Here is a 12500-nt window from a genome sequence, read left to right as displayed (position 1 = left end):
CTCTACCGTCGTCTTTCTCACACAACACAAACGGTAGAAGAACATTCGAGCAGATTTTTTTTTTTTTTTTTCAAATAAATAACTATCATATGACAATGTGTGATCCCGTTCAAATTCCTCAATTTTGTGTTAATCAAACCATTTTTGATCAGAAAATTTATTATTAGCACATCACTGCATGCTATTTTTAGAATTCACACAAGCACAACATTAGCAGCATTGTAAGAAAAAAAAACGTAAATACGTGATGGTCTGTCGTATGACAGATGATATGATGTCATATGATATTTTAGTTTGGTGCTGTACTTTGATAGCTTGTTTTGCAAGTGTGGGAAGCAATCATTATCAGCGATTATCATAGAAAATGGGTCGACTGCGGTGAACGCTTACACCACTGTGTGTAACTACCCTACTCACTGTACATATACAATAGTATGACTCGTATTACGACGATAATATCGAAGTCCACATGCCATGGCAGGTTGGCAAAACAATCGGTCGTGTATTTTATTTATCCAACACAATGTATAAATGTCATGTCAGTCTATGCGCGATCATGTTGACACCAGAAAAACCGTGTGTTTCAATGCGGTGTTTCATAATTGTTTTTATTAATTGCATCTTAAACAAAGGGCATATATTTTATGTTAGCAGTTTATGCCTTCTCGTGTTTGTGATAAAAAATTGTTCCACCACATAAATGTTAGTAGGTACCTACACTAAATATATTCATCGTCTGGTTTTGGTCACACTTCCGCAGGGTAATAAACTTTTCATATCCCATCCAGCATAGTTCATAAAAACAAACGGCGCTCATAGGGCTGTCCCGCGGCTGTCGCTTCCTGTCTGATTGCATAATGAGTAATGTTTTTAATTAATATTTTCTCTCGCCACAATCTCTCGTTCCGATTACTCGGACGGAGGCCAGAACCATAAATTTTGATTAAACTTTTCTGCCTTTCTTTTCCCGGTTTTGTAGCCACGTACCAGTCGCAGTTTGTTTTTATACGTGTTACGGTTGTTGTAAGTCAGCAGTGGGTGCCGTTTCCGTTTGTCAGCTATTAAGTTGTTTAATGTTGTCACCTCACCATCTCATAGCTAATTTGCCTGTATTTTTCTCTCTTCCGTTTCCCCGACAGGTCACATGACCGTTCGCAATGTGTAAAATTCCATTATGGCCCTGGTTAGCCATAGCATGGACCCTGTTGTTGCAAATCTGTTGCGTCAGTCCCGCTCAGTTAAGTGGTTTAAGAACAAACGATGGAAATCCTGGAACTAGCACCGGAACCGGAGGCACAGGAGGCAACGTGGTACCGAGTGGAAGTGGAAGCAGTTTCTCTCTTGGAGCAAGCAAGTTCAGCATGGTAAGTAGTAGTGACTGGTAGTGACGTGGTGAGATAGGACCATACGTATGCAACGGACGTGAGAGGAATTCTGGCAACTAACTCTCTGGGGCTCGGTATGCTGGCAGCTAAAGATAGTTGTTATCAATTTCAATCCCGGGCGACGGAGCGGAATTTCCTTCACAATTTGTGGGGGTGTTTGTTTGAAGGACAATCACATTCTGTGAACATTCCATCCATTGTCACTCGGAGCGAGTATGGCGATGATGAAGTGCGCGGTGTCTTTCGAAGGCAATAGAATCACCGCAGCTACTAGAGAAAATTTACTTAATTGGTTTGAAAGTTTATTACGACAACAATGGAATGTGCTACGTGTCGTACAATTTAGTTTGGATTTCATTTTAAGCGAAGTTGGCACTGACAAATACTCATCGGAAGAATGGAAATTTGCGACGAAAATAGTTCTTGCGTTCAGAATCAAAAGGACCTATTTTAACTGCGGTGGTCGATTCTCTCCATCGAATTTCTCTTTCGATTTCCACAATAAAGTCAACCAACATTTTACACCTTTATTTTTCAACTATAGACAGTGGTGTGTTCTTAAAATTTGAGCTAAGTAGTCGCACCCAATATTGACCTGCACCCTTAAAATGTAAATCTGCCTAACATAACGATGCGTCCGCCCCTGACGTTTATGGCGTTGTTTAAAACAGTGTATTATCTAGTTGATATGGTACGTTGCATAACATTTGCACTTTATCGCTGCTGCATGATGAGCAACGCCGTACTCTACACAGTTCGAAAAAGTAGTGTAAGTTTCTGTTCAGTATGATGCACATAAATGGAGCGTCACATATCATATAAGTTTACATTATATATCATGTAAAGTTTTGAGAGATTTCATGCAATCTAGCAAATATTGTATACAAAAGCCCATTGTTGTTAACAACATTGTTTTCAAGTTACTCGGTTGCGTTTTTGAAATTCAAGTTTACGTGAATGAATGTTTACATCACTATTAAAATTCAGAATTTTTATCTGTGTACAGGTGGCGAAGGAGGCATTTGCCACACAACAAAACACGAGGGGTGAAAAATCGCTCTAATGTTCCGTCAAAATTTTCCAAACACCAGAATTTTTTTTTTCTTTTTTATGTATCATTTAAGGTATCATACTTGATTTTCTCCAAATTTCAGGAAAAAATTTGAACAATTTCTAAAAAATTTCCTAAACATTTGTAGGCAAAACCTCGGGTAAACCAAAGTTTCCAAGACTACCAGTAAGTTACAAAATTAAAACCTTCACAGTACGAAGCCCTCCAAAGAAACCAAAAGTTATGATAAAATGCTATTTGTGGCTTAAGCAGCTTGGTTGAAGGTTGTCTATAGAATTCTAAGCAGCCTCATTTTTAAGTCGTTATACACGCAAACCAAAAATCTATTACAATGAATGTTAGTTCCGTTTCCTACCATCCTCTGTTCATGAACATCGCAACGAATGTTAGAAATTGACCATGCAGGCGATGTAATGTTTTTTTCTTTTTCTTTTTTATTTCGTGTTCTATCTACTCTTTCGACCATACCAGTAAGCTTGTAGAACGACGCACATTGTAGAACATTGTAGAACGACGCACACACTTGCCTCGAATCTTTCCAGCAGAAAAAGCATACGAAGTCGAGTATGCGAGAAAATGAGCGCTTCATGTTTGCTTTTAGGCTATCCATATTCAGAAGCATGGAGAAAGCAGTGGAGAAAGCACAGGTCTGATAATCGCAACGTTCGTGGTTCAGTTGGTAATCTGTTTCCTATTTTTTTCGACATAACTAATTTATCTCACTAATGCACTCTACATTTTTCGCTCTCCAATTTTCTTGCATTGGACCGCAGCTAGGTATATCGCAACCTCGCGGTCCATGCGGTCTCCACTAACATCCTCTGATGATGAAATCCCACATAAGTGTAAGCGAATCTTACATCCCTTCCGGTTGGGTGTACGTACACAGCAAAAAATTAATTTTAATATTACATCCAAGAGGATGCACTTTAATCATGTCGAAAATCTCATGTTATTTTTATGGCCACAAATATAAACAAATGCAGTGAAAGCAGCAAAATATCAGTTCATGCACTGTATTAATGATAATTTTGTCCTTTTTGGTAAGTAATATTACACCATATATTTGACACGATTGAAGTGCATCCACTTTGATGTGATATCAAAATATATTTTGTTCTGTGTAGAAACTTGAAAGTTCCGGTACGATAATTGAAGAGCATTCTAAGTAGTAGCTGAGGTTTTTGTCCTCTACACCGCACTTTTATGCAAGTTATTAATGTGTATTGATTTATCATCATTATTAATAGAATTGGAGCTGTTTGAAGAATTCAACCGAATCCTTCTTCGTGAGAGCTCCAGCATGAACCGCTACGTCATTTATTTATTTATTTGTTTATTTATATGGCTGAACATCAACAGGCGTTATTTGCTCCAATGATGTTACTTAAACTAAACATGAAAAGTGCTAAAACAAAACATCAATAAGTACATAGATAGTCATCTCATAAAAAAAAGGAACATTACTAAAAAAAACTAAACTGATCTAGAAAAAAAAACGAACTAAACCTCCGGCGAAGCAGCTGGCGAGTCAGGTCAAAATCAAACAGTGCGGAGACCCTATTGAAGAGTCTCTGTAAACCACCGATTGCACCGAACATGCTATAATTAGTTCGCTGTATGGGCAGGCGCAGCATTGAATTATTCCGTAGGGCTCGGGGTTGAACATTGATGTCAATTTGCTCAAGGAGGACAGGGCAATCGGTGCGTCCTTGCAAAATATCCGCAATTAGCAATGCCCTTGCTGTATCTCTTCGGACCGACAGGCGCTCCAGATGGATCAGTTGCAAACGACTTTCGTAGCTAGGCAATCGGAAGGGATCCGTCCACGGCAGTTTACGTAGCGCATATCTCAGGAACCGTCGCTGAACAGACTCAACTCTTTCGACACCGTTGTTGTAGTGAGGAGTCCAGACAACCGAGCAGTATTTTAATATGGAGCGAGACAAAGAGCAGTACAACGATTTAAGGCAGTAGATATCCGTGAAGTCTTTGGCAATCCTGAAGATAAACCCTAGAATTCTGGAAGCTTTGTCGACGGCGTGCGAGATGTGCTGCTTGAAAGAGAGTTTTGTATCCAGAATCACGCCTAGGTCCTTAATTTGGCTGACGCGCTCAATTTCAGTGCCTAACAAAACATACTGGAACATAATAGTCTCTTTCTTGCGCGAAAAAGAGATAACCGAGCATTTGGACGGATTAACCTCCATACGATTCAGAATACACCAATCAGCAAAAGCATTCAGCTGACGTTGAAGGAAGCAACAGTCTTCAATTGAGTGAAGGTCATTTAGGGTAGGTAGGTAGAGTTTAAGGTCATCTGCGTAAGATAATCGTGGTCCCTCAATTACCAGATTCACGTCGTTGAAATAAATCAGGAAATTCAGCGGTCCCAGGTGACTACCCTGGGGTATGCCGGATGTGGCAGTGAACGTACGGGACTGGTGATCACCAATGACAACAGTAAGATAGCGATCGGTGAGGTACGACTGAAACCATTGCAAAAGGCAGCTGTGGATACCAAGCCTGTCCAGTTTAGCGATTGATATGCGGTGAAGCAATTTATCGAAGGCAGCAGATAAGTCAGAATAAATGACATCCGTCTGAGCACGATCCGACATACTGTTAGAGATGTAGGAAGTAAGGCACAGCAAGTTAGTGGCAGTGGAGCGACCAGCCATGAAACCATGCTGGTCGATGCTAATATACGGCTTACAGTGAGCGAGTAACGGTTCCATAACAACGAGTTCGAACAATTTAGCAACAGCGCTAAGCGAAGTGATGCCACGGTAGTTGCCAACGTCCTGTTTGTTGCCTTTTTTATGTACTGGAAACATGTGCACTAGCTTCCAACAGGATGGGAAAACACCGACGTCCACAGACCGTTGAAAAACGTGCAGCAGTGGAGACAACAAACTGTCCAAGTGCGTTTTGAGGAACGCCGATGGAATTCCGTCAGGACCCGGATTGTACGACGACTTGAGTTTCGAGGAAGCCCTGAAAAACATCTCGGGATTGATGTCAATTCTGCTCATGGTTTGGCAGCCAGTCGGACATGGTCGTCACTCAGTCTCTCGTCCGTGAAGACACTAGCAAATTTTTCAGATAACAGCTGACAGATATCTTGCGTAGATGAGGCCACGTTACCATTATGTGTCATAGACGACGGCAGACCAGCTTCATGACGTTGTTCGTTGACAAACTTCGAAAACTGCTTGGGACGTGACTTAAGCTTTCTCTGCAATCCACGTCGATACTGAAGAAAGCACCGTTTCGCAACTCGTTTGTATGCGTGATTGATCCTGACATAGTGACGTTGAAGGGATAGTGTGCGGTGCTTGGTGAACTTCCTAAGAGCGGCTCTCTTTCTGGATTTCAGTCGACGAATATCGCTCGTATGCCATGGTGGATGGGTCGTATGATGATGAATCTTTTTCGGAACGTGTCTGTCAATGATATGAGCGGTGGATTCTAAACTCATCTGAGATATAATAAAGTGAGCTGTTGTCCCGCCTACTGTTGGAGTTTTCAGTGCCAGCTGACTGACTTGAATACGAAACACAACACCTTGATGAATTTAAATTGGTGTTTGCCCGCATGGTATTCCAACACACTTGTGGCGCAGTGGTTAGCAATCGTAGATCGCATGCCGAATACACGGGTTCGAATCCAAGAAATTTTGGTTAGAATGTTGATGCACTGCATAAATATAAGAATTATGATTTATTCGGGCCACTGATCATTTCATATTTACGTACATTAAATTGTGTTACTAATAAAGACTTGTGCGGGATCGCTCCACGTGGCTTGAAAGTTCTGTCGGAACTTTATTTGAACTTAATGGAACTTGAAAGTTCTGTCGGAACTTTATTTGAACTTTATGGAACTTGAAAGTTCTGTCAGCACTTTATTTGAACTTTATGGAACTTGGAAGTGATTTAAGAATGCGGAACTTTTGGTTATCTGGGATTACTGCGCTAGCCAAAGCTGTTTCTCCGAGGCACTCGGTCGCCCTTCTTAAGTCTCAACCCTAATAAAAAATACCATAAACAAACTGTATCCCGGATGGGTAAACTATCCCACAAATGGTTTGAAGCAAGTCGTTAAACTCTCTTTTATGGTTATTTTTATTAGGGAAGTACGAGGCTAAATAAGGGCGGGATTATGGATATGATGAATTTTACTCAGAATACCTCTGGCGTTTTACAAATCATTTTAATTTATGCTGGAGGTGGTGGATTTGTTATGAGTTATGACTACTGTTAAGATAGCATAAATCAATCTACTGCATAAAAGAACAGCTACGATAAATCATTGTAATGCGAAATGACCCATCCCATGTGGCTCTGGTACAAGAACCGTATTTTCGCAAAGGAAACTTTTATCTAGGAAACCTCGTGAACCCACCTTTTGCTACTTTTAGTAAAAGTGGAATGCCAAACTCCTCAAGCATGTGTGCGTATCAATAACGCAATTGTCGCTAGCCAAATTTTTAAAATGACAACCAGTTGGAAACCTTAATAAACAATACGTTTACTTTCAAAGTGTTTTTTTATGTTGCTTCATACGCGAAGATAGCGATTTTCAGAGTTGGTTGGAAATGCTAACATGAAGCTTTAGTGTGATAATTTATTAGCTAGAGAATGATCTTTAGAAAAAGAGACCTACACACTTAGAAATAACTAATTTTACACGTGACGGAATCCATCATTGACATAAAAGATGATACGTAAACAAACATTTCATGTAATTTTAAGTGCTCCGAGCCTGAAAAGTTCGTTGCTCGACGAAAATTACGTTTGATTAAGCTATATTTCGCGTCTGTTATGACTCAAATTTATGTCTCATATATGTCATATATGTCACTAAATTTACATGAATTTTTCTTAGTCTGTACCCTCTTCTAAAGATCATTCTCTAGCTAATAAATTATCACACTAAAGCTTCATGTTAGCATTTCCAACCAACTCTTAATACGTTTACTATTTCAGTGCCAGTCTACAAAATTTAAAATTTAACACATTCAGGACTGAGTCTATCGTTGAGCGAATTAACATTTTCTCTACTGAATTCAAGCTTTTCTAAATTTCTTAAGTATTTTTTGAGCTTTTTCGAAATGATTTAAAACTTTTGTAAAGTTCAGTACTGTTCGAAGAGATTCTGTACGTGCTAAGCTTTTCTGAAATAGTTCATTACTTTCCAAAGTAATCCGAAGCTGTTATCAATTTATTTAGTACTTTATGAAGTGATTCTGAACTTTTTCAACGTGATTCCAAACTTTCCAAATGTAATGTAATGTCAGTACAGATAGATCTCGGTTTTGGAAACATAACTACAGTGCACTCTCTACAACTCGATATTTCCGCGACCGTCGAGTTATAGAATAACAATTTCATACAAATTCGCTATCGCAGTAGCCATGACATTCATTTTTACTATGGATCTATAACTCGATATCGAGTTAGCGGATATCTAGTTGTGGAGCGTTGACCTTTTTCGATGTGTCACAATTGAGTGCTAATATGGCTTAGCGATAAGAATCAAAACTCTCTTAAGTGAATCCTATTAAAAAAAAAACTATTGAAAAATTCGTGGAAGTGAGAAGGATTTCTTGATTTCCAACAAAGCGAGAATCACGTCAAAATATTCCTATCTATTCCCTATTTGACCTGCATTTGGACGATCACCAGTTTTTACACATTTTAGATGCATGCTAGTCCCATGCATCGTTTATTGCTTCTCTGTGCAATACAGGTGATCCGGTAATAATCATCGCGAGCGGTTGATCATCTTCATGCTCAATTATGTCTGTACTATCCGAAGTTACTCAGTACCTTCGGAAGTGAGTTTAAGCTTTTCTGCATTATCCGACATTATTAAGTTCTTACGGAAGCGATTTCAAACTTTCTGGAAAGATTAAGTATTTTCCAAAGAGATTCAGAAATTTTATCAAGGCATTCAATACTATCCGAAGAATTTCCGAGCTTTTTCTGAAGTGATTGAGTTCCCACAGAAGTGATTTCAAACTTTTCAAAAGTGATTCCGTTCTTTCTTGAAATGATTCAGAACTTTCTGGAGTTTCGAATTTTTCTGAAGTGATTATGAACTTTCTGAAACGATTAGTACTTCCGAAGTGATTCAGCGCATTCCTACGTAATTCAATTATTGCCGAAATTTATTTTTTTTATTTTTAAGACTTCATTAGCAAGATTTCTAGCTCTTTACCCGAAGTGGACTTTCCGCAATGATTAAGTACTTCCCAAAGTGATTTCAAATGTTTCTGAAGAGTTACCGATCTTTCCTGAAGTTATTCAGTATTTTCCGAAGTGATTGAAAACGTTTCTGGAGTGACTCAGTACTTTCCGTGGTGAGTCCAAACTTTTCTGAAGTAATTCAGTACTTTCTGAAGTGATTTCGAATTTTTATAAGTTGTTCAGTCTATTGATGATGCAGTCTATTTCGAAGTAATGCCGAACATTGCTGAAGTGATTCAGTATGTTTCGAAGTGATACCAAACTTTTCAGCAGAGATTAACTGCTTTTCGAAATTAGTTAGTTATGTTCTTACGCGATTCAGTACTTTTCGAAGTTGTTCTGAACTATTCTCAAGTAATACAGTATTTTATGATTCTAAACTTCTCACCCATAGCTGAAAGAATTTTGAAAGCATTATTATGTCAAAATTTAGAGGTTAACTTTACTCGGATAAACTTTTTTACAGTTTAGTGGTACTATTTAATTTTTTTTTCCCTGATCAGGAGATACTTACCATTTTTGATTAATTTTTTTTTCTTGACATGTTTATCATGGGCGCAGCCATTTAAAATTTAACATTTTTTCAACGTTTCCCTGAACACATCAAAGGCACTAGCCATTTCCAATTTAACGATCAATTTTTACCTGTCCATGTTTGCCAGTAGTGCAAGCCTTTTCAAATTTAACATATTTTTAAATATTCTCTGAATTTGCTTAGCACACCCAAATGTTAAAAAAAAAATGCGAAAATGCAACGTGCCGTTAGCTAAGCACTTAAAATTAAAAAAATGTTTATCAATTTTAACCTGAAAAGATTTACCAGGGGCGCAATTAATTTCAAATTTATTTATTTCCCCCCTGAACATGTCTACCAGGGGTGCTAGCATTTTATTTTAATGTTTGCCATTTCCAATTTTAAATGTTTTATCAAATTCCCTGAACATCACTTTCACTATTCACTTTCACTATTCACTTTCATTATTCACTTTTACTATTCACTTTCACTATTCACTATTCACTTTCACTATTAACTTTCACTATTCACTTTCACTATTACCTTCCACTATTCACTTTCACTATTCGCTTTCACTATTCACTTTCACTATTTACTTTCACTATTCACTTTCACTATTCACTTTCACTATTCACTTTCACTATTCACTTTCACTATTCACTTTCACTATTCACTTTCACTATTCACTTTCATTATTCACTTTCACTATTCACTTTCACTATTCACTTTCACTATTTCGACCCGTTGCTATAAAATGTCCACGCAGGCATCAGGCGAGGGCCTCCTGTCGAAACGTCCGGTTGATGCTAATCAGACACAGCTGAACAACTCATTTGCCGCTCCTCCAACCACCTTCCACCTACGTTTACCGCAGATCGACATGCCACGTTTTAATGGTGACTTCTCACGTTGGTTGTCATTCCGAGACGCCTTCTCGTCCATGGTTGACTCCAATGCTGACATACCAACGGTCGCCAAGCTGCAATACCTTTTGCAGTCACTCGAAGGGGATGCAAAAAAAGCCCTTCGAGTCTGTCGATGTCGGAGCCGATAATTACGCCTCTACATGGGACGCTCTCATCAAGAGGTACGATAATCGCCGTTTCCTTAAACGTCAGCTGTTCCGGGCACTCTATGATTTGCCAGCGGTGAGGCAGGAGGCTGTTAAGCGCATCCACAGCCTGGTCGGCGATTTCCAGCGCCATGCACGGGCACTCGCGAAATTGAACGAGCCTGTGGAACATTGAGCTACTCCGTTGGTAAACATGTTGTCATACAAGCTGGAGCAATCCACTTTGAGCTCATGGGAAGAGAAGACTAGTGAGAAGGATGACGTCAGGTATGACAAATTGGTAGAGTTGCTTTAACAGCGTGTTCGAGTGTTAAACTCCGGTGGCTACGATCAACAGCAGCAACCGGCATCTTCAAAGGTGGCCGGCAACGTTCCGAAGCCCACCAAGTTCAAGTTCGCAGCAAACGCCACTGCATCCTCCAGCTCGAATGCTTCTTGTCCGCTTTCCTGTTCTGACAACCACGTCCTACGCAACTGCCCAGTATTCCTCGGGATGGATGTACACCATCGCCGAAAATTTTTGACGCAGAAACGGTTGTGCTGGAACTGTCTGGGAAGCGGACATCAGTCAAAGAAGTGTGACTCAAAGTTCACGTGTCGAACGTGTCACGAACGGCATCATTCTCTGCTGCATGGTTCTGGTCCATCCAAGATATCGTCGAGTTCTACATGATCTTTATCCTCTTCTGTACAGCAATCGATTCCATCCACAAGTGTAGGTTCTTCCAGTGCGAGCTCCGGTCCACCGAACGTTAGCATGGCAGTTCAAACTGCATGTAACATGGTTTTGCTGGAAACGGTTGTTCTGAACGTCATCGATAATCAGGGTCGCAGGCATCAGGCAAGGGCCTTACTGGACTCAGCGTCAATGTCCAACTTCATTTCGAAACCACTGACGAAGCTGGTATTCAACCCTCGGTCGAAGGTGGACATATCGATAGCAGGAATCGGTCGCAGAACGTAAAAAGTGCTATCACCGCAACGGTTCAATCGAGGAATTCTCCACGAAGCTTCTCATAGTCCTCAAGAATCCGTCAGCGGAGCTACTGACAATGCCGATCAGCATTTCGTCGTGGAATTTGCTGGAAGTTGCACTTACAGATCCACAGTTCTACGTCCCAGGAAGGATAGAACTCGTCATCGGCAGTGAAGCCTTCTGGGAACTCCATACTGGTCGGAAGATGTCATTAGGAAATGATCTTCCATGGCTGCAGGCATGGAAAATCATTTACATTCATTTCATGCATTCATTTACATTCATTTGCCTCTAACTTTTTTCATCAACAGCATTCCGCAAAATGATGTATAGAGCTTTTGTAGGTTTTTTGATTAGCTACAACTTTTTTCCACAACTCGAATCTGTATCTCTTATACCTCATGAATAAGAGCGCGCAGAACTTGTTCCTATTCTTCAGTGAATGTAAAATACATTCACTGAAAAACAATAGTGGCTTCTGTTCGCTCTGGTTCGTCATGCGTAAGAAAAACGGATTTAAGTTTTTGACAAAAGTTGTAGGTAATAGCAAAACCTACAAAAGTTCCATACATCATTTTGAAGAATTTTGTTGATGAAAAAAGTTAGAGGCAAATGAATGGAAATGAATGCACGAAATGAATGCAAATGATTTTCCATGCCTGCATGGTTGACTGAAACACCATTTGGAATGGCTGTCACTGGAACTGCATTCAGTCAGTCAAAATGCATTCCTCGGATCTGCAATCTTTCGACAAAGGATGATCCTCTAAAAACCGAACTCCTGAAGTTCTGGGAAATCGAAACCATCTCCGATGGTTCACCACTATCTGTGGCAGAAAATCGCTGTGAGCAACACTACGCAGCGACCACTACTCGTGATCCACCTGGGAGGTACATCGTCAGTCTTCCTCGAACCGACAATCCCGAAGTTGTCCTAGGAAGCTCCCGGGAAATCGCAAATCGTCGTCTTCAAAGCATCGAGCAGCGACTCGAACGTGATCCTGCTACCAAGGATGCATACCACGGCTTCATTGACGAGTACCTCGAATTAGGACACTTGAAGAAGCTTGACGAACACGCTGTCTTCAAGGAGTCGAGTACAACAACGAAGGTCAGGGTCGTATTCGACGCGTCGTACAAGAAGTCGTCGGGATATTCACTGAACGACACGTTATTGGTTGGTCCAGTCGTTCAGGAAGATCTTCAAGCATTGGTGCTGAGGTTTCG

At 40.1% G+C, this 12500-nt stretch overlaps 1 protein-coding gene across 4 annotated transcripts in view; it reads left to right on the top strand.

The window, feature by feature from the left end:
• Positions 1–12500, top strand: part of LOC135710599 (probable G-protein coupled receptor CG31760) — a 401234-nt gene that overhangs the window by 198835 nt on the left and 189899 nt on the right. For all 4 annotated transcript variants that reach the window (XM_065233213.1, XM_065233214.1, XM_065233216.1 and 1 more), the window contains exon 2: positions 1140–1364. In XM_065233213.1, the coding sequence (XP_065089285.1) occupies positions 1158–1364 (207 nt within the window). In that variant the 5' untranslated portion in view covers positions 1140–1157. The remainder of the gene's footprint in view (positions 1–1139; positions 1365–12500) is intronic.

The sequence above is a fragment of the Ochlerotatus camptorhynchus genome, unplaced genomic scaffold, assembly GCF_037179485.1.
Source record: "Ochlerotatus camptorhynchus isolate MF236.1 unplaced genomic scaffold, CSIRO-AGI_Acam_v1.1 ptg000392l, whole genome shotgun sequence".
NCBI lineage: Eukaryota > Metazoa > Arthropoda > Insecta > Diptera > Culicidae > Ochlerotatus > Ochlerotatus camptorhynchus.
The sequence above is the reverse complement of the archived record's forward strand: the minus strand, read 5'-3'. Positions and strand labels throughout refer to the sequence as shown.